Source organism: Lampris incognitus, chromosome 19 (assembly GCF_029633865.1).
Source record: "Lampris incognitus isolate fLamInc1 chromosome 19, fLamInc1.hap2, whole genome shotgun sequence".
Taxonomy (NCBI): domain Eukaryota; kingdom Metazoa; phylum Chordata; class Actinopteri; order Lampriformes; family Lampridae; genus Lampris; species Lampris incognitus.
This window is the reverse complement of record NC_079229.1, coordinates 15264755-15285582: the sequence shown is the minus strand read 5'-3', so window position 1 is coordinate 15285582 and position 20828 is coordinate 15264755. Positions and strand designations below refer to the sequence as shown.

General features: G+C 44.8%; 1 protein-coding gene across 1 annotated transcript in view; it reads left to right on the top strand.

Moving 5' to 3' along the window:
- The window catches only part of cntnap2a (contactin associated protein 2a), a gene marked incomplete at its 5' end in the record, with an annotated part of 429422 nt that overhangs the window by 212412 nt on the left and 196182 nt on the right, over positions 1 to 20828 (top strand). The window contains 4 exons of the mRNA XM_056299196.1: positions 1094 to 1200; positions 17154 to 17273; positions 18116 to 18231; positions 19832 to 19916. Coding sequence (XP_056155171.1) covers positions 1094 to 1200; positions 17154 to 17273; positions 18116 to 18231; positions 19832 to 19916 — 428 coding nt within the window. The remainder of the gene's footprint in view (positions 1 to 1093; positions 1201 to 17153; positions 17274 to 18115; positions 18232 to 19831; positions 19917 to 20828) is intronic.

Here is a 20828-nt window from a genome sequence, read left to right as displayed (position 1 = left end):
CCTTAGACTTTTTCACTCTGTGGTGCTTGAAGATACTCATCAATCTCATGTAGGAGGCAGTTCACACCAAGGTTCATACATAGGTATGAATGTCCTATGGGCTCTCACAGTTTTACATTATCAAACTCAGATATGTTTACTTCCTATACATGACAGAAAAAGGAGGGATATGATTTGAAATGCTATACTCGCATGGTATGAAAGCGCTGCCCTGCTGCCCCTTTATTTTACTATGATGTCACCAAATGTTCATGATGAAAACAAAAATGGGATTTTGACCCTCCACCACTCCCAAATCTAACAACACATAGTCTCGTGACAAGACCCTGCCTTCCTGATCAGCAGTGTTGTGTTTTGAAGCTTGACACACATCACAATACATTATGATTTGTATGTGGGAGAAACCCAAATTCTGATTTCGGCAGTACGGTGGCCCAGTGCTTAGCACTGTTGCCACACAACAAGAAGGTCCTGGGTTTGAACCCCAGGCCATCCCAGGTCCTTTCTGTGTGGAGTTTGCACATTCTCCCCGTGTCTGTGTGGGTTTCCTCCCACCATCAAAAAGACATGCATGTTAGGATTAATACTCCTGCTCTTTGCTCCTGACCAAGGCAATGGAAAGAAGAACTGGAGTTGGTCCCCGGGTGCTGCAGCCGCCCACTGCTCCTATACAATAGAATGGTTAAATGCAGAGAACCCATTCATTATAACCAGTACAATGACCAAATAAAGTGGCTTTCTTCTTTCTTTCAGTAGGGTTTCAGTTGAATTAAGTTCAGCAGCGGTGTGACCGGATAGCTATGATGTAGTTCCAAAGTGATGCCTAAGTGGTTGTGGTTTTAACTCACCTCCGTACACCTTGGCTTGTATTAATCACACATAATCCTATTGAAAGCCATGCACAGCCCCAGGAACAGCCTCGTGTCAGCGACTGCAAACATGTCACAAACTCTCCACATGTGCATGTTTCACAGAGGCGAGTTAAGCATTGTCATATGCTCGGTAAATGTTTAAAAGTGTGCGTGTGTGTGTTTCCCTCTCTCTCTTTAGCATTGTCTCTCTCTCTCTCTCCCCCCTTTCTCTTCTCTTCTAGGTGTATGCCTAATCATTGTGAGCACGGGGGCCGGTGTAAACAGACATGGGACAGTTTCAGCTGCACCTGTGATGGGACAGGGTACACGGGAGCCACGTGTCACACTTGTAAGTGCACGTCACACATGTTCATGTGCGTGTTAGGATACATGTGTCAGTGTTGTACCTCGGTGAATTTGTGTGCACACGAGTTTTACATTTGCAAGATTAGATTGTGTGCTACTCCATCTTTTTTTTTTCTCCCAGCACCTCCGTGTGCTCGTGTTACTCTGTCCGCCCCGACTCCCGTTGGAGTGATTAAGCCGTTCATCTGTCTCTCCGTCAGCAGAGAGACAGATGAATGTTTGATGCATTCGAAAGCTAAGCTGTTTTACTGTTGTGTGTATATCACTATGGGCCGAGGAGAGAGAACACCACCGCACAGAGAGAACAGACTCAGCAAGACAAACAGAGACAGAGAGAGAGAGACATAGACATAGACAGACAGAGAGAGAGACATAGACATAGAGAGAGACATAGAGACTGAGAGAGAGACATAGAGACAGAGAGAGGCATAGAGACAGAGAGAGATAGACATAGGGACAGAGAGAGAGACATAGGGACAGAGGGAGAGGCATAGAGAGAGAGAAAGAGACACACACACACACACACACACACACACACACACACAGCGACAGAGAGAAGAGAGCGACTAGGGGGGCATAACTGTTTGAAAATGCATGGAACATGAAAATGGCATCTCTCTTCTCTCCCTCTGTAAACTAATATTACTGTTTTAAGGATACTCGACAGAGATATAATGAGAGAGAGATGTGAAATGTTCGGCAATTTTGTTCAGCTTCATGCCAATAAAGGGGGCTGATATTAACTAAACGGAGAAGAGGGAAGGGATAGAGTGAGAGCAGGGGAAAGAGGACAGGTAGGGAAAGGTTGAGCAGCATGAGTAATATCAGACAGGGGGAAAAAAACTAACACAAAAACTACAAAAGAAAAAACTGGCACCTAAATAAAGAGGAAGGGACACATTGTGCAGCCGAGAGGGGAATTTCAGGACAGACAGAGAGAATGAAAAAGCGAAAAGGAAAGAAAAGGGGCGGCAAATCAAGGAGAGCTTTTCAGAAAATGTTACAATTCTCCCTCCACACTGCCCCGAGCATTTCCTCTATTATCCATGTGGTTCTGACTCTGTGTGTGTGTGTGTGTGTGTGTGTGTGTGTGTGTGTGTGTGTGTGTGTGTATACATGTATGTATTCATGTGCCCATGTATTTCTAATCCTCCTTCTCTCAACGTGTCCGTGAGTCTCTCCAATTAGCTAACCAATGTCAATTTAAAAGCCTGGGGTGGTGGACCACAACAAAGCCATTCCTTTTTTTATTTTATTTTATTTTTGCCTAGTTGTAAGTCTAGTCCAACAAAGAGGTCTTGCCTAGAAATTTTGTTGTATTGGAATTTCTTTTATTTATTGATGCAATATATGCAATTAATTATTGATCAATTAATTTCTTAACCAATTAAGGTATTCCATGTAAGACTGAGGGTCAGACCCTTTAGTTGACTGGTTAGCGCAGTCGCCCGTGCTCCGGGCTATCCGAGGTTGGTTCCCGCCTGCAATGGATTCTCAGCTGCCAATGAATTCGCTGCAATGTGTGGCATGGTGGTGCAGTAGTTAGCGCGGTTGCCTCACAGCAAGAAGGTCCTGGGTTCGAATTGCGGGGTTGTCCAACCTTGGGGGTCATCTCAGGTTGTCCTCTGTGTGGAGTTTGCATGTTCTCCCTGTGTCTGCCAGGTGCTCCGGTTTCCTCCCACAGTCCAAAGACATGTAGGCCAGGTGAATCGGCCATGCTAAATTGTCTCTAGGTGTGAATGTGTCGGCCCTGTGATGGCCTGGAGGCCCTTCCAGGGTGTCTTCCCCCTTGCCACCCAATGACTGCTGGGGTAGGCGCCAGCGTCCTGTGACCCTGATTAGGATAAGCAGCTTGGATAGGACCCACTTTCCCCTCAGGGATGAATAAAGTTTTTCTGATTCTGATATTGGAATGGATAGATTTTTTGTCTACTTCCATTTTGTCCGATTTTGAGTTCAACTCCATGTCTGTTGTTTGGTGGCATACCTGTTCTAATAAAGTGTGTGGGTCAATGCAATGTAGTAGGTCAGTGTTATGACTTGTCATTGTCCAATACATATAATGGAGTAGCTACTAAATCCTGTTTCCTTTTTGTCCTTTTTTTTTTGGGTTTTCTAAAGCGGTTGTGCTATAACCGGAGGTACTATTCGAAGAATTTTCTTGCATTCATTGTTGGATGCTTGTGGGCTGGTTCAGCCCCTCTCCCTGGTTTCAAAGCAGACAGACTTGGCAGGGTTGTTGGCTGTGTGTCCTGCCAAAAACCCTGAGAGAACAGTACATGAGAAAGGTTGACAAAGCCACGAGAGTGTGAGGGAGACACAAATAAATCAAGTGCCAAGAGAGAGAGCGAGAGAAGCAGAGAGGAAAATTGATACAGAGAAATGAGGAAGAAAGTCTAGACCTGGGGGTCTACCTTTTGGATGTCCCATGCTACTTAAAACAAAATCACAGACCCGAGTACCAGTTCATTTTCATAATGAGCATTTATCCATCTATTTATTTATTTACTGCTGCTGATTGTCTCCCTGTCTAGATTCCGCGTGCCAAAAGATTGCGCTCTGCACACACTAGGGCTGTCAATGAATAATCCAAATTTGAATATATAGCTGAATGGTAAAAAAACAAAAAAAAAACAGACATTCAAGTGTGAAAATTAATATTCGTTTATGGGGGAAAAAAAGCAGAACTACCGCAGCTGTCTACCTCGTGAGTTCTCCCAATAGCCTTGGCCGCTGCACTGAATACACTTCATGATGGACAGGAGTCACACAATGTCACTTTCATTGGTTGAAAATGAAATTTAGGTCAAAGGGGGAGCAGGGGTATGATAGACCACGTCATTCGTGTGTGCCCTCTTGCTGTCAAAAACTGCTACTACTACTATTACTTGTGCCTGCTGCCGTTAGGGGTTGCCACAGCGGATCATCCGTTTCCATTTCTTCCTGTCTTCTGCATCTTCCTCTGTCACACCAGCCACCTACATGTCTTCCCTCACCACATCCATAAACCTCTCCTTTGGCCTTCCTCTTTTCCTCTTCCCTGGCAGCTCCATATTCAGCATCCTTCTCCCAATATACCCAGCATCTCTCCTCCACACATGTCCAAACCAACTCAATTTTGCCTCTCTTGCTTTGTCTCCAAACTGTCCAACCCGAACTGTCCCTCTAATATAAGTATGCCTGATCCTGTCCTTCTTTGTCACTCCCAGTGAAAATCTTAGCATCGTCAACTCTGCCACCTCCAGCTCCATCTCCTGTCTTTTCATCAGTGCCACTGTCTCCACACCATATAACATAGCTGATCTCACAACCATCTTGTAAACCTTCCCTTTAACTCTTGTTGGTACCCTTCTGTCAAAAATCACTCCTGACACTCTTCTCCAACCACTCCACCCTGCCTGCACTCTCTTATTCACCTCTCTTTTGCACTCCCTGTTACTTTGAACAGGGAACCCCAAATATTTAAACTCATATGCCTTCATCACCTCCACTCCTTGCATTCTCACCATTCTGCTGTCCTCCCTCTCATTCACACATAAGTATTCCGTCTTGCTCCTACTGACTTTCATTCCTCCACCTCTCCAGGCTCTCCTCAACATGCACCCTACTCTCACTACTACTACTTTCGGCTGCTCCCGTTAGGGGTCGCCACAGCGGATCATCCGTTTCCATTTCTTCCTGTCTTCTGCGTCTTCCTCTGTCACACCAGCCACCTGCATGTCTTCCCTCACCACATCCATAAACCTCCTCTTTGGCCTTCCTCTTCTCCTCTTCCCTGGCAGCTCCATATTCAGCATCCTTCTCCCAATATACTCAGCATCTCTCCTCCACACATGTCCAAGCCATCTCAATCTTGCCTCTCTTGCTTTGTCTCCAAACCGTCCAACCTGAGCGGTCCCTCTAATATAATCGTTCCTAATCCTGTCCTTCTTCGTTACTCCCAGTGAAAATCTTAGCATCTTCAACTCTGCCACCTCCAGCTCCACCTCCTGTCTTTTCGTCAGTGCCACTATCTCCAAACCATATAACATAGCTGGTCTCACAACCATCTTGTAGACTTTCCCTTTAACTCTTGCTGGTACCCTTCTGTCGCAAATCACTCCTGACACACTTCTCCACCCACTCCACCCTGCCTGCACTCTCTTTTTCACCTCTCTACTGCACTCCCCGTTACTTTGGACGGTTGACCCCAAGTATTTAAACTCAAATGCCTTTGTCACCTCCACTCCTTGCATCCTGACCATTCCACTGTCCTCCCTCTCATCACGCATAGGTATTCCGTCTTGCTCCTACTGACTTTCATTCCTCTTCTCTCCAGTGCATACCTCCACCTCTCCAGGCTCTCCTCAACCTGCACCCTACTCTCGCTACAGATCACAATGTCATCCGCGAACATAATCGTCCATGGAGACTCCTGCCTGATCTTGTCCGTCAACCTGTCCATCACCATTGCAAACAAGAAAGGGCTCAGAGCCGATCCTTGATGTAATCCGACCTCCACCTTGAACCCATCTCTCATTCCAACCGCACACCTCACCATCGTCACACTTCCCTCATACGTATCCTGCACCACTCCTACATACTTCTCTGCAACTCCCGACTTCCTCATACAATACCACACCTCCTCTCTCGGCACCCTGTCATATGCTTTCTCTAAATCAGGGGTGCCCACTACGTCGATCGCGATCGACCAGTAGATTGCAAAGGCAGTGCTGGTAGATCTCCATGAACTTTCCAAAAAAACTTTTTTTTTCCAAGACATTAGCCTATCATCTGTCCTCCATTTGGCATTTGCCTTTTGATTGACGTAAAGGATGGCCAGTCTGCTGTTGCCTAAAACCAAAGATTCTAGAGCGGAACCTAAAACTTTGTTACATTAGGTTACCATAACAACCAGAGCCCTTCTCGAACGTACCTTGAAGTTCACATGCCCACAACGTGAGCTAACGCAGAACTGCATCGAGCTAGCTAGTTCAACTCTCTAAAAAAAAAATTCTACTAAAAAGTGAAACAAAACAAAAATGAGTGGGGAAGCCGTACCTAGCAAGAAACAAAAAACGTACCATTTCCATGTGGAATGGGAGGAGGACTTTTTTTTCACCATGTCTTATTCCAAATGCGTTTGTCTCATCTGTCAGTCTAGCATTGCTATCCCAAAGAAAGGAAATGTGGAGAGGCACTTTCGAACTGTTCATAAAAACTATGACAATGACTTCCCTCCGAAAAGCGAGCTGAGAAAGAGAAAGGTGAGGGAACTAAAATCGCAGTTAATCGCCCAGCAGTCAATTTTCACGCAGCCGAATTCAAAGGCAAAGGCAGCCACCGAAGCATCTTTATGGGTGAGTCACTCCATCATTAAGCATAAGAAAGCCTTCCAAGATGGAGAGATGATGAAAGAGGCCTTCCTTGAGGCAGCAGATTCGTTGTTTCGGGACTTTAAAAACAAATCAGAAATAATATCTTCAATCAAAGCTCTCCAGTTATCAAGAAATTCTGTCACAAGGCTCTGTGAAGTGATGGGCGATGATTTGACACAGCAGCTTTGGAGGGACATCGTGGACTGCGAGTGTTTCTCACTACAATTGGACGAGTCTACGGACGTAAGTGATATGGCCCAATTGTGCATTTTCATTCGCATGGTGTTTCAAGATATGACTGCAAAAGAGGAGCTGTTAACAATACTAGCCATGAAGGAACACACGCGGGGAGAGGACATTTTTCAGATCTTCAAAAACTTTGTGGATAAAATCCAGCTCCCAGTGTGTAAACTGGTGTCAATCACTACGGATGGTGCGCCTGCTATGGTGGGCCGCTCGAATGGATTTATTGCCAAGTGCAGGGAGGACGATGCTTTCCCTGACTTCCTTAATTACCATTGCATAATACACCAACAAGCGTTATGCGCAAAAATGCTAAACATGAAAGAGATCATGGATGTGGCAACCAAAATCGCCTGTTCTATTCGAGCGAGGTCTCTTCAAAGACGGTTGTTTCGTACACATTTGGAAGAGGCCGACTGTAACTACTCTGACCTCTTGCAAGACGTGAGATGGCTTAGTAGAGGGAGATCCTTGCAGAGATTTCGAGAGCTCTGTCCGGAGATTAAGGAGTTTCTCCTTATCACTAAACATGCGGAACACAAGCAACTTAATTATAATCAGTGGCTGCTAGACTTGGCGTTTTTAACTGATTTAACCAACATGTTGAACGAGCTTAATTTAGAGCTGCAAGGAAAAGACAAAAGCGTGGTAAACATGATCAGCTCAGTTAACGCTTTCAAACGGAAAATGCAACTTCTGTCCTCAAAGTTGCAGCGCCGTGATTTGGGAAACTTCCAAAACCTCGCAGCAGAGCTGGAGAAGCAAGGGAGGGCGTGTGCGCAACTTGACAGTGCACGCTACACAGAGCAGATTGAAAATGTCCGGTCAGACTTTGACGAACGGTTTCAAGACTTTGCTTTGCTTGAGCCAATCGCTACATTTATGTGCTACCCATTTGGGGAAGATACAGAGGTGGATTCCCTCGCCTCAAAAATGGCAACACTGTTTCACCTGAACTTGTCTGCAGTGGAGGATGAGATGCTGACAGTACAGGCTGACATTCAGCTTAAGTCCAGGGCGCATGGAGAGTTTTGGAACTTACTTAGAGAGGACAAGTACCCAAACATGAGGAAATGCGCAACCTCCTTGACGGCATTATTCGGCTCTACTTATTTGTGTGAGTCAGCCTTTTCTCACATGAAGATTATCAAGTCCAAATACCGTTCCACCATGACAGATGATCATTTGGAGGCCTGCTTGAGGCTGGCTACCAGCAGCTACTGTCCGAACTATGCAACCCTGTCTGACTCCCTCCAGTGCAGGTCATCCTCAGAGTAGAGAGGTAGAGATCACAAATCTATTTACCACAGCTGTAAAGGTTCATGCAGTGATGCAATTTCAACATAGTGTAGTAGCAAATGCTTGGTATGATTATTGCCTGTGTAAGGTTCAATATAAATGCAAATCCATTGCAATACTGTATATGTAACACAACATGTATATAAATACACACACTGCATATAAATGTTCATATATATGTAAAACATGTATTGAGTATTTTTATTATTATTTTTAATATGAGTAGATCATTTTGACCTGGTCATTTTAAAAGTAGCTCACGAGTCAAAAAATTGTGGGCACCCCTGCTCTAAATCTACAAAGACACAATGTAACTCCTTCTGGCCTTCTCTATACTTCTCAATCAACATTCTCAAAGTAAACATCGCATCTGTGGTGCTCTTTCCTGGCATGAAACCATACTGCTGCTCGCTAATCGCCACCTCTCCTCTTAACCTAGCTTCTATTACTCCTTCCCATATCTTCATGCTGTGGCTGATCAGCTTTATACCTCTGTAGTTGTTACAGTTCTGCACATCACCCTTGTTCTTGAAAATCGGTACCAGTATGCTTCTTCTCCACTTCTCGGGAATCCTCTCACTTTCCGAGATTTTGCTAAACGATCTAGTTAAAAATTCCACTGCCATCTATCCTAAATACCTCCATGCCTCCACAGGTATGTCATCTGGACCAACTGCCTTTCCACTCTTCATCCTCTTCATAGCTCCCCTCACTTCCTCCTTGCTAATCCACTACACTTCCTGATTCACTATCCCTACATCATCCAACCTTCTCTCTCTCTAATTTTCTTCATTCATCAGCCCCTCAAAGTATTCCTTCCACCTTCTCAGCACACTCTCCTCGCTTGTCATCATATTTCCATCTCTATCCTTGATCACCCAACCTGCTGCACATCCTTTCTAGCTCAGTCCCTCTGTCTAACCAATCAGTACAACTTCTTTTCTCCTTCCTTAGTGTCTAACCTCTCATACACGTCATCATATGCAGTTTCATTTGCCTTCGCTACCTCTCTCTTCACTTTACGCTGCATCTCCTTGTACTCATGTCTACTTTCTTCATCTCTCTTACTATCCCCCTTCTTCTTTGCCAACCTAAACTCTTCCTCTGCATACTTTGCTTTACTTCCTCATTCCACCACCAAGTCTCCTTGTCTTTCTTCCTCTGTCCAGACACACAACATTTCTGCAGTGGTTGCCCAGCCTTCCAACAACTCTTCACTACCACCCAGTGCCTGTCTTAACTCCTCCCTGAACTCCACACAACAGTCTTCCTTCTTCAACTTCCACCATTTGATCCTTGGCTCTGCCTTCACTTGCTTCCTGTTCTTGGTCTCCAAAGCCATCCTACAGGCCACCATCCGATGTTGCCTAGCTACATTCTCCCCTGTCACCACCTTGCAGGCCACAATCCCTTTTAGATCGCGCCTCCTACATAAGATATAGTCCACCTGTGTGCACTTTCCTCCACTCTTATACATCACCCTGTGTTCCTCCATGTTCTTGAAATATGTATTCACCACAGCCATTTCCATCTTTTTCACAAAATCCACCACCATCTGTCCTTCCACATTTCTCTCCTTGACACCATACCTACCCATCACCTCATCATCACCTCTGTTCCCTTCACGAACATGCCCATTGAAGTCAGTTCCAGTCACCACTATCTCCTCCTTGGGTACACTCTCCACCACTTCATCCAACTCACTCCAGAATTCTTCTTTCTCTTCCATCTCACACCCAACTTACATATGCGCTGATAACATTCATCATCACACCTTCGATTTCCAGCTTCATACTCATCACTCTGTCTGACACTCTCTTCACCTCCAACACACTCTTGATGTACTCTTCCTTCAAAATTAACCCTACCCCATTCGCACCATAGTAGAAGAGTTTGAACCCTCCTCCGATGCACCTGGCCTTACTCCCGTTCCACCTGGTCTCTTGCTCATGCAATATATCTCCTCTCTTCTCTCCATCATATCAGCCCGCTCTGTTGACTACTAAACTTGTTCTGAATAAACACGACGTTTATCTTCAGTGAAACCGACTTTATTCACTCCATTTCTTCACTTTACCAAGCGACCAGCAACTTGCTCTCGGCATCCGCACCACCACAACTGCGCATGACAAGAGACTCCCGCCTAGAAGGGGCAATACACTGCACATGCATAACCTGACCAGAAGGGGAGCTGTCCTCCATTACATTAACTAAATAGGGATGCATAGAGATAACATGTTAACAATCTCATTCTCTTTTTTTAAAGAAATAAACAGAAAACAAAAAAAATGAAATTCACAGCGTGAATTATGGAACATACATTTCCAGAGAAATCAACATGTCATGGAAACATTTGAGAACAAAATCAATTGTCCATCCAACACCCTTTTAACCCGGGTCCCATTCTCCTTTCTTTGTGAGATAGTCAGCGAGTTGAGTTTTCGTGTCTGACCAAAGAAAATCATCTACATGACATGCAAGCACCCCAGTGACCTTACATTGCTCATCCAACCAATAAAATATTGCTGGATCCACCTGAGACACTCTACCACCAGTAGTCTGCATGATTTCCTTCACTTTGTTGTACCAATATAGTGATGCGTCTGCAAGTCCATAAACACATTTCTTAAGTTTCCATACAACATGTTCACAGCCTGCTTCTGTAGGGGGGCGGATATAAATATCCCTGGATAGCTCCATACCCTGTAAAAATGCCGATTTGATGTCCATAGAATGCACTTCCCACTGGTTTTGACATATCACTGATAACATAAGTCTAAGTGAATCAGTAGCACATGTAGGGGAATCCTTTTGTAGCTCTTGAATATTTATCTCTTCAAAACCTCTGGCAACCAGTCGTGCTTTAGGCACAATACCCTTAGGTGTTTCTTTAAGACTACAAACCCATCTAGTAGAGATACATTTCTGACCTGCATCTTTAACTACCTCGAAGACATTATTATTGTGCCAGTTCTTTATTTCTTCCTGTTTAGCTGCATCAAATGAGATGTCTTTCGTTATAAGTACATCAGCTTCTCTGTCTGTTTCTATGTGGAGATTATCAACTTCTGAGATATCAACTGATACCTTCTGCCCATCACTTCCATTATTCTCTAGATGTTGCATGTTATACCATGTTTTATATTTCCCTGTAGCTTTGCCTGCTCTCCCCAAGACTCTTGCTCTAAGTAGAGTATTGTCACCTCTGTTCATATATGTTACAGTCTGTCCTGTTTTTAAACTCATACCTGCAGAGGGGACAGGATTATCATGTGCATTAGGCTTGTGGGCCATTTCAGTTTGTGCAACATTACTTTCAGGTAACTCATTCTCTCTATTTTGTTCACTGGCTAAATCATCAGCTACATTGTTTATACCTTGTTCATCATTTCCTGTTTCTGTGTCTTGTTCATCATTTACTGTTTCAGCATCATTTTCATTTTGTACCATTTGTTCTTCGTTAACCCTTGTGTTCACCTTGGAAAGTCTAGAGTGATGTACTCGCACTAAGATTCCACCATGCCTTACAAAAACAACAGCTCCATCCTGACCAATAACAATTCCTGGTCCTTTCCACTCATTACATTCAGCTCGTTTGTAATACACCTTTTCACCCATGTCATATTTTTCATCTGTAGCTCTGAGCTGTTTACGTAGTGCTCGTCTTATCCTTTCTGAGCACTCTGCTTCAGTGAATGCTTTTCTAGCAGCATGTAGGGCCGAAATGTGCTCTCCTACTCTAGCACTCATAGTAGTACCCTCTAGTGCGGGTGGTTTATCAACCAGTACAGAAGGAAGGTTAGGATTCAAACCATACACAAGTTGACGTGGACTGTAGCCGTGCACATTATGCATACTGTTCTTAGCCATAAGAGCCCAGTCCAGGGCCGTTTCCCAGTCACAGCCACTTTCTCGCCTGACCTTCAGAATGATGTCGGTGAGGGTCTGATTATGCCTCTCCATTAGTCCGTTGCTCCAGGGACTGTATCCCGCTGTTGTTTTCGTCTCAATGTTAAAGTTCTCAGCCATATCACGGAACTCTGCATTATTGAATTCTCCTCCGTTATCGCTGTAGAGCCTCTGGGGGGCGCTGTGGATTCCTATCCATGTATGAAGAAATGACTTGACGATCTCTGAGGACTTCTTGGTTTTTACAATGCTTCCTGCGCTGAACCTTGTGAATTGATCAATGATGTGGAGGTACCATACCCCTGGTTCCAACTCATGCAAATCTACTGCCACCGTTTCATTAAACGTTGAAGCAAGAGGCAAGCCCACAGCAGGCTTTGGCTTCGTCTTGCTGTATCTCTGGCAAATGTCACAGTCCTGTACTATGTGCTGCAAAATCGTGTCACACTCTGTGTCTTTATTTCCAGAGCTATGGATGAGCCGCTGTAGCCTCTCGGCGGAGGCGTGACCGAACTGTTTATGCAATTTCAGAAGAACTTTGTGTTTCTCATTTGCGGTCATATTTTCTGTGACTGTGATGACCTCATCTTCATTCAGGCTGTTCTCTGGAGCCGTCAGTGCTTCAGTTTCTATTGGCTTTGTTTCTGTGCTCTTGTCTCTGATATCTATACAATAGTGTCCCGAGCTGGTTAATTCAAGAGGGATATTTTGATTAAACATCACAGCACTATCATTCTCCATATCCAAAATGGTCCCTGCCCTTTTCAGTGAAGTCTTACTCAGAAGCAGTGGGATATCAGCTTTAACTACTTCAGTTTCCACTTGACATTTTGTCTGTCCTATTTTTGCAGGCAGTTTCAGTATTTTGGAGGAATGTACTATATTCCCATCTCCAAAGCGAAATGGTCTGCTGCTTGGAATTTCACTTTGCGCTATCTGGTTCACTTGGCTTAGACTGAGGTCTGCGACAAAATTTTCCAACCACTTTTCTCCGCATACTGTGCGGGTACATGCAGTATCAATGATAGCTGTCCCTAACGACTCAGTCAGAAAGATCTCTGATGCTGATTCAGACAGCGAGGCTTTGGTAAACAATGTGTCCTCTACTTTTGCTGGCTCGCTATTCTTGTGGGGACAGTCCTTGGCCCAATGGAACGTGCTCTGACATACAGCACATTTTGATCGCCTACCGAACCTATCCAGTGGGTTAGTACCTTGTAACGGTGGCTTTTGTTGTCCAACCTGTGTTGTCTGTGACTCTTGTCCAGCTTGCTGCACAACGTTACTTGTTCGTTTAAATCTTCCTCGCGAGCGCTGCTCTGTGTAGAACACTTCATCTTTTACTTGTATGCCATTAGTCGCGTCGACTTGTATTTTCCCTCCAAAAATCCTCTTGAGCGCGGACTTCATTGCCGCAAACGTTAGGTCCGTACATGCTGTCAGCGCCATTTGCCTATTTTTCTCGTCTAGACAAGCCGTATCCAAAAGTTTAAAAGCTAATACGGCATCGGGAAGAGTCATATCATACTTTTTCATTCTATTGTATCGCTGCTCAAAGTCAATCACATAGTCCGCCATGGACACAGAACTGTCCTTCTTGATACAGTCAAAATACGAATAAGCATCGTAAGCGCGGTCCCTCTCTTCTTTGAGAAACATTCCATCTAGTTTTGCAATTAAAACGTCCATACCCCCATCTGTATTCAAGTCTGCAGCGGGTATTTCCATGGCGATATCCCTTGCCCTTCCTTCAAGCCCCAGGACGACAGCAAGGGCCTGTTTCTTCTTATCCAGCTCAGTAACGAGCTTCCACATAGCAAATTCATTTTTCCAACTCTCGTACGGTCGGGACTCATCGAACTTCGGTGGAACTTTGTAGCTAGCAGAAGCCATTTTCTGCTAACCGTCCTCTGCTACCAATGTTGACTACTAAACTTGTTCTGAATAAACACGACGTTTATCTTCAGTGAAACCGACTTTATTCACTCCATTTCTTCACTTTACCAAGCGACCAGCAACTTGCTCTCGGCATCCGCACCACCACAACTGCGCATGACAAGAGACTCCCGCCTAGAAGGGGCAATACACTGCACATGCATAACCTGACCAGAAGGGGAGCTGTCCTCCATTACATTAACTAAATAGGGATGCATAGAGATAACATGTTAACACGCTCTCTCCCTTTACCAGTCACAGTGCCAACATTCAAGTTCCGACTCTCACCTCTACACTCTCACCTTTCCTCCTCTCCCGCTGCCTCTGGGCATGCCTTCCCCCTCTTCTTCTCCGTTGCCCAACAGTAGCATAGTTTCCACTGGCACCCTGCTGGTCAACAGTGCCGGTGGCAGTCATTGGTAACTCGGGCCCTGACCGATCCAGTATGGAAATCTGATTTATGATCCGCATATTTGAATTGGCAAAGATTTTACACCGGATGCCCTTCTTAATGGTTTGGGACCGGCATTAAGAATGCACTGGCTTGTGCATCCTCAGTGGCTGGGTTAAATAAAATATAATACAATGCAATATGATACAAGGCATTAAGTAATGATTTCATTCAGTTCAAAGTAACATGGGTAGCTGTGATACTTTTTTACAGATGTAATCACTCAGAAACATTTACTACAGAGCTTGTTTTTCTTAGTGGATGACAACAGTCAACATATTTTGCAGCTAAATCTGCACATTGACTTTTCTCCCCACATAGATGAGGCAGTTTCTGAGGATCAGAGAGATGGATAAACTCAGTATTCATATTATTTTTTTTTAAGGAAAACCTCTGTAAATTCCTTATATGTTTCTCACAGTATAGCAGGAAGTGAGATTCCTGGACAATAAAGTGAACACAGTTGGCCTGTTCTGCTTGTGACGGCCTGTTTCTATGGCCGACGTGTGTCCACGCAGTCTGAACATTGTAAACGTTTTCCTTAATTTTCTATCAGCCACGGTGGTCAGGTACTCTGCCACCATGTACTCTCTGTTCAGGGTCAAATACAACTCTAATTTACTTTGTGCTTTGGTGGTTTCATTCCAATATTTGGTATAGTGTTCTTTTAGATGATTTGATTGGTCCATATTGAGTGGTGTGTGTCCTGAGGCCCTGGTGTGTGTGGGCACAGCTTCAGGACCAGCTGGCAGAGGGAACTCTGATCTCTGTTCAACTCTTGGCACTTAAGAGCCTTGTACTGGGGGTCACTGGATTGGAGTTGTTTATAAAATCTGATGGTTCACTTTTGGAGTTTAATTATTAAAGGATATTGGCCAAGGTCTGCTCTGCATGCATTATTAGCAGTTTGTCTGTGAACTCCAAGTACGTTTTTGCACAATTCTGCATGCAGGGCATCCAGTGGATGTTTTTCCCATTTTGAGAAGTCTTAGATGGTTAATGGACACCACATTTCACTACTATAAAGTATTGTTGAGTCTATTACTGAATTTAGAATTTTGAGCCAGGTCCTAATTGAAATGTCAGGTGGAATTTTTTTTCTTTTGATAGCGTAAAAAGCCCTTCTTGCCTTCTCTTTCAGCTCATTCACAGCCATGCCACGGTGTCCAGTGGAACTGATTATCAAGCCTAAATATGTGTAATGTTTTGCTTGCTCAGTTTCTGTATTTCCCAATGTGAATGTATTAGTTAGTGCCCATGTTTGACTGAACATGTGGAGGGTTGTCCAGGCTCTGCTGTAAGCCCTCTCTAGAGGGGGGCAAGAGAACCAGGTCATCGGCAAACGTCAAACATTTGACCTCTGTTGACCTCTGTGTGGATTTTTGCAGTATTTCTGCAAATGTATTTATATGTATGCATTGAAGAGCGTTGGGCTCATATTGCAGCCCTGTTTTACGCCATGGTATTGTTTGAAGTAACTGGTTCTTATGTTTCCAATTTTAACATCACATCTGTTATTCAAATGTATTGTTTTAATTAAATCATAGGTTAGAATTCTGAAATGTATTTAATGTTTTGTCCTTCAAAATTCAAAACTGATAAAATACTGTAAGGAGGTTGGTGAATATGGGTGCATGTGCAGCTATACAAATCCATATACATATACTGTACACACTCACACACACCACACTGAATGCATGCACCCAAACACACACACACAACCATTAAAGTTAGACCTTGAAGAGCCAGTGGCTAAAGGCCTTTACACACTGGGGATGTAACGAAGAAATTACGCAAAAATGTGAAATACTCGCCTGAGAATATTTTGCATCAAAACTATTCATACCAGCAGTGACACGAATTTGCAACGCAAACAACAGAAACTGCTTTTTATGAAATTTGCAAATTGCTCCAGTGTCTTGTGTTACTTCGGGTAGTCTATGTGCAGCGCCCAGGTAAAAAGCGACGCAAAGTCTCCAGTATTAATACGACACTAACGTTAGCCACACTTGCTATGACACTGTTGCCTTGCTACCAACTCTACTACATCCAAAAGTAAACTACACAAGCTACTCACTGTCCTGGTAGCCTAGCTGTTAAGTGATGCTCCTCCACACGTTGTCCTTGAGTTCATTGTCTTTATGATATTTGTGTCCTTTGTCATATAATACAGGGTGATGAGAAACGATCAACATGTCCACCGTTGTCATTAGGCATTGTGACGTGACGTGCATTCCGCACAACCCGATTGGTCGATGGTTTTATTAGCGGTGCGAAAGCTCAGAAAAATTGACCTCGTTCTGAAACAAAATTGTCGCTTTTTCGTCGCATCATATTCACATTCTGCATAAAAGTACTCATGACAAAAACAACAGTTGTAAAAAATATATTGATGTGTGAATTAATCGCACGAAAAAAATGACCCCGTTGTGTAAAGGCCTTAAATCTCCCAAAATGTTTTTTTTTCTTTCTCTCTAAAGGAGAGCATATGAAACACTGGTGCACATAAATTACTTTCATTCCTCTTTGTCCTTTACTTTATTCCTTCCTTCCTTCCTTCCTTCTCTCTCTCTCTCTCTCTCTCTCTCTCTCTCTTTTTTCTTTCTCTCTCCTCTCTTTCCTCACGGTCCTTCTGCCTCAACCCACCAATGCCACCCTTCTAAATACCCCACTCCCCTCCTTAACGTCATTCTCTCTCCACCCTCTTATCTCCCCTCATCTGCCTTTACCCTGCGCCCCCAGCCATCTATGAGCCATCGTGTGAGGCCTATAAACACCTGGGCCGCTCCTCTGATGCCTACTGGATCGACCCCGACGGCAGCGGAGCCCTTGGGCCATTCAAAGTCAACTGCAACATGACAGGTGTGTGTGTGTGTGGGGGGGGGTGTGTGTGGGTGTGTGTGTGTATGGGTGTGCCAACACGGGTGTGTGCATCCATGCGTCCGTGCACACACGTGTCTGACCCAAGGGATCTAGGGATGAGAAAGCTCTCTGACCCCCTTGTTCTTCTCCTCAGAGCTTAACCTGCTACACCTGAGGTTTCCATGGCAACTCAGCCGCTATTACTGACAGTTAACTCACAAACACGCTCCACACACACAAACATGTCCACAAACACACATTACTCACAAACATACATACACAAATACCCCCCCACACACACACACACACACAAACCCCTGCATACTTCTCTAGACGGAAGCCACACACACACACACACACACACACACACACACACACACACACACACACACACACACACACACACACACACATACAATCGAACAAATGCAGACAAGAAGAAGAGAACAGTCTGGAACATTGTGGAGAACAGAAAGCACTCAGGCAAAAGTCTTTTAATGAAATGTCGCTGCAGTGGCTAGCCCCTTAGTCAGGCTGAATGCTGCATGCACACACACAAACACATGTACACACTTTCATATACGCACGCCCTAAAAATGCTCAATAGTCAACCTCCATGCACTCACGCACACACCCTGACTGACATTGTGAATGAGCAGCAGGATGTCTGAGTGATTGACTCGTGCCATAAAATCACAGAAGGTGTCCATTAAAGCCCTGAAGGCTCATTGCTGTAGCCTAGACGACACAGGAGGAACCCCAATGCCATGACAGCTAATCTACAATTTCCTCTGTGTGTGTGTGTGTGTGTGTGTGTGCGCGTGTGTGTGGTGTATGTGTAGAGGACAAGGTGTGGACCACTGTGATGAACAATCTGCCAGCTCAGACCACAGTGACTGGCTCCAGCAGAGAGAGACGCACTGTCCTACAGGTCAACTACAGTGCCTCTATGGAACAGGTAGCACACACAGACACAGACACACACACACATATTGCATATGCCCACAAATATGTTTCTGCACAAATTCATATGCCATGTTTTTCCATAATTTAAGGAAAGCACATGACATTTAACATCTTTATTCGCACTTCATCTTACATTTACATCCACCTTTTAGGCAAGTCTCTAACCCAGCCACTGAGGATGCACTAGCCAGTGCATTCTGAGTGCCGGTCCCTGTAGTAGTAGTAGTTTTAGGCAAGTCACTATTATCTAGTTTAAATTAAAATAACACATAGAAATGAGGGACTACCTTCGCTAATGCAAGCTGTTTGTTTCCTGTTGGGCCCCCCCATGCTGAAAATGTCAACAATCACTGTAAGGCAAGGCACTTAGGATGAAAGCATTGCATAAAATACTGTCACATATATACCCATATATATATAAAGAGAAACACACACGTGTGTGGCGGCACGGTGGCCCATTGGTTAGCACTGTCGCCTCACAGCAAAAAGGTCCTGGGTTCAAACCCCAGGGTTGTCCAACCTTGGGGGTCATCCCGGGTCGTAATGTGTGGAGTTTGCATGTTCTCGTGTCTGCGGTGGGTTTTCTCTGGGTGCGCCGGTTTCCTCCCACCATCAAAAAGACATGCATGCGGGTTGCGTGGCGGTCTATTCTGTTGCCTACCATCACAGGGATCGCCGGTTTGAAGCCCCGTGTTGCCATCCCTACAGACACAATTGGCCATGTCTGCGGGAGGGAAGCTGGTTGTGGGTATGTGTCCTGGTTGCTGCACTAGCACCTCCTCTGGTCGGTTGGGCCACCTGTTCGGGTGGAGGAGGAACTGGGGGGAATAGCGTGATCCTCCCACGCGCTACGTCCCCCTGGCGAAACGCCTCACTGTCAGGTGAAAAGAAGTTGCTGGCAACTCCACATGTATCACCGGATCGGCAGAGGGGGTGGAGCAGCGACCGGGACAGCTCGGAAGAGTGGGTTAGTTGGCCAAGTATAGTTGAGACGAAACAGGGGGACAATCCAAAAAAAAAAAAACAGAAATAAAAAGACATGCATGTTAGGGTTAATACTGCTGTCTGTGCCCCTGACTGAGGCATGGCAAGACGAACCGGAGTTGGTCCCCGGGTGCTGCACAGTGGCTGCCCACTGCTCCTAGCTACACAGCTAGGATGGGTTAAATGCAGATCATAATTTCCCTATGGGGATCATTAAAGTATATCAAAATCGAAAAAAAAGTCAAAAAATTACACGCGTGTATAAATATTTACGCAATGTCTTTGCTGTAGTGAAGTAACCAGATCAGTCACTCAGTCACCACATAACGTTTCATGATTCACACTACCACCAGCAAGAGATGACATAAAAATGGCACATAAGACACACAGGTCATGCAACTCATCTCTCCTAAATTACACTCTCTCCTAATTTCCATGATTGCACTATCCCTTTTTTAGCTGATCCAAATCAGTGGAGACCAAATTAGCAGAGCATTACGGTACAATTCGTTCCATGTTGCAGTTCAGTCCGTCGTCATTACATGAAATTGATTTGTCTTGTTAAGTGAGATTAGGTGAAAACACATATCGGTGTTTGCGTTTCCCAGGTGACAGCCATCACCACCAGTGCAGAACAGTGCGAGCAGCATATCTCCTACAACTGTCGCATGTCAAGACTGCTCAACACGCCAGGTAAGGAATGAAGGCTATTTATCTTCTCCACTCCCAACTCAGCTCTCTTTCACTCCCGGCATTAACATTTAGCTCGTATTCGCATTGTGTCTTAATACGATCAGGCTGAAGAAGTGTATTTACACCTGACGTTGGCACCGGCTTTACCTTTTCCTTGCCAAAGTGCAGATTGGCGTGCACATTGCTACTCTGAGCAATTTTTTTTTCCTTTTCAAGGTGAACAGGAAAATGCACACTTGTCTCCAACCACAAGCATAATGACAATCCATTTCTCGATGTTGCCTCCTGTTGGATTTGCGTGGGGATGCTTTCTGCCTGGACCTGAACTCAGAATGATTCCCAGTTTATGTCGCTGTTTTTGTGCAGATCAGTGATATGCTAGATTTGCACTAGACAGGCCACATTTCCAAGGCTCAGCGTTTTCAGTTTTTAGTTTTCAAAGCCATCCAGCATGCCGAATTTCGCCACAGGAGGACACTGTTGCATAACCTCACACGAAAAGGAAGAACTGTTGGATCGTGGAAATGTAAAATCCGGGTGAAAATCAGTTTAAAAATCTGGGTATTTTTTGGTGAAAATCGGTAAAACCCGAAAACGCTGAGCCTTGCACATTTCTTACCACTTGGTTTGAATGCGGGCGGCATGGTGGTGCAGTGGTTAGCGTGGTCGCCTCACAGCAAGAAGGTCCTCGGTTCAAGTAGTCCAACCTTGGGGGTTGTCCCGGGTCGTCCTCTGTGTGGAATTTGCATGTTTTCCCCGTGTCTGCATGGGTTTCCTCTGGGGGCTGCAGTTTCCTCCCACAGTCCAAAGACATGTAGGTCAGGTGAATCGGCTGTACTAAATTGTCCCTAGGTATGTCCCTAGGTACATCCCTAGGTAGTTGTGTGTGTGTGGGCCCTGTGTGATGGCCAG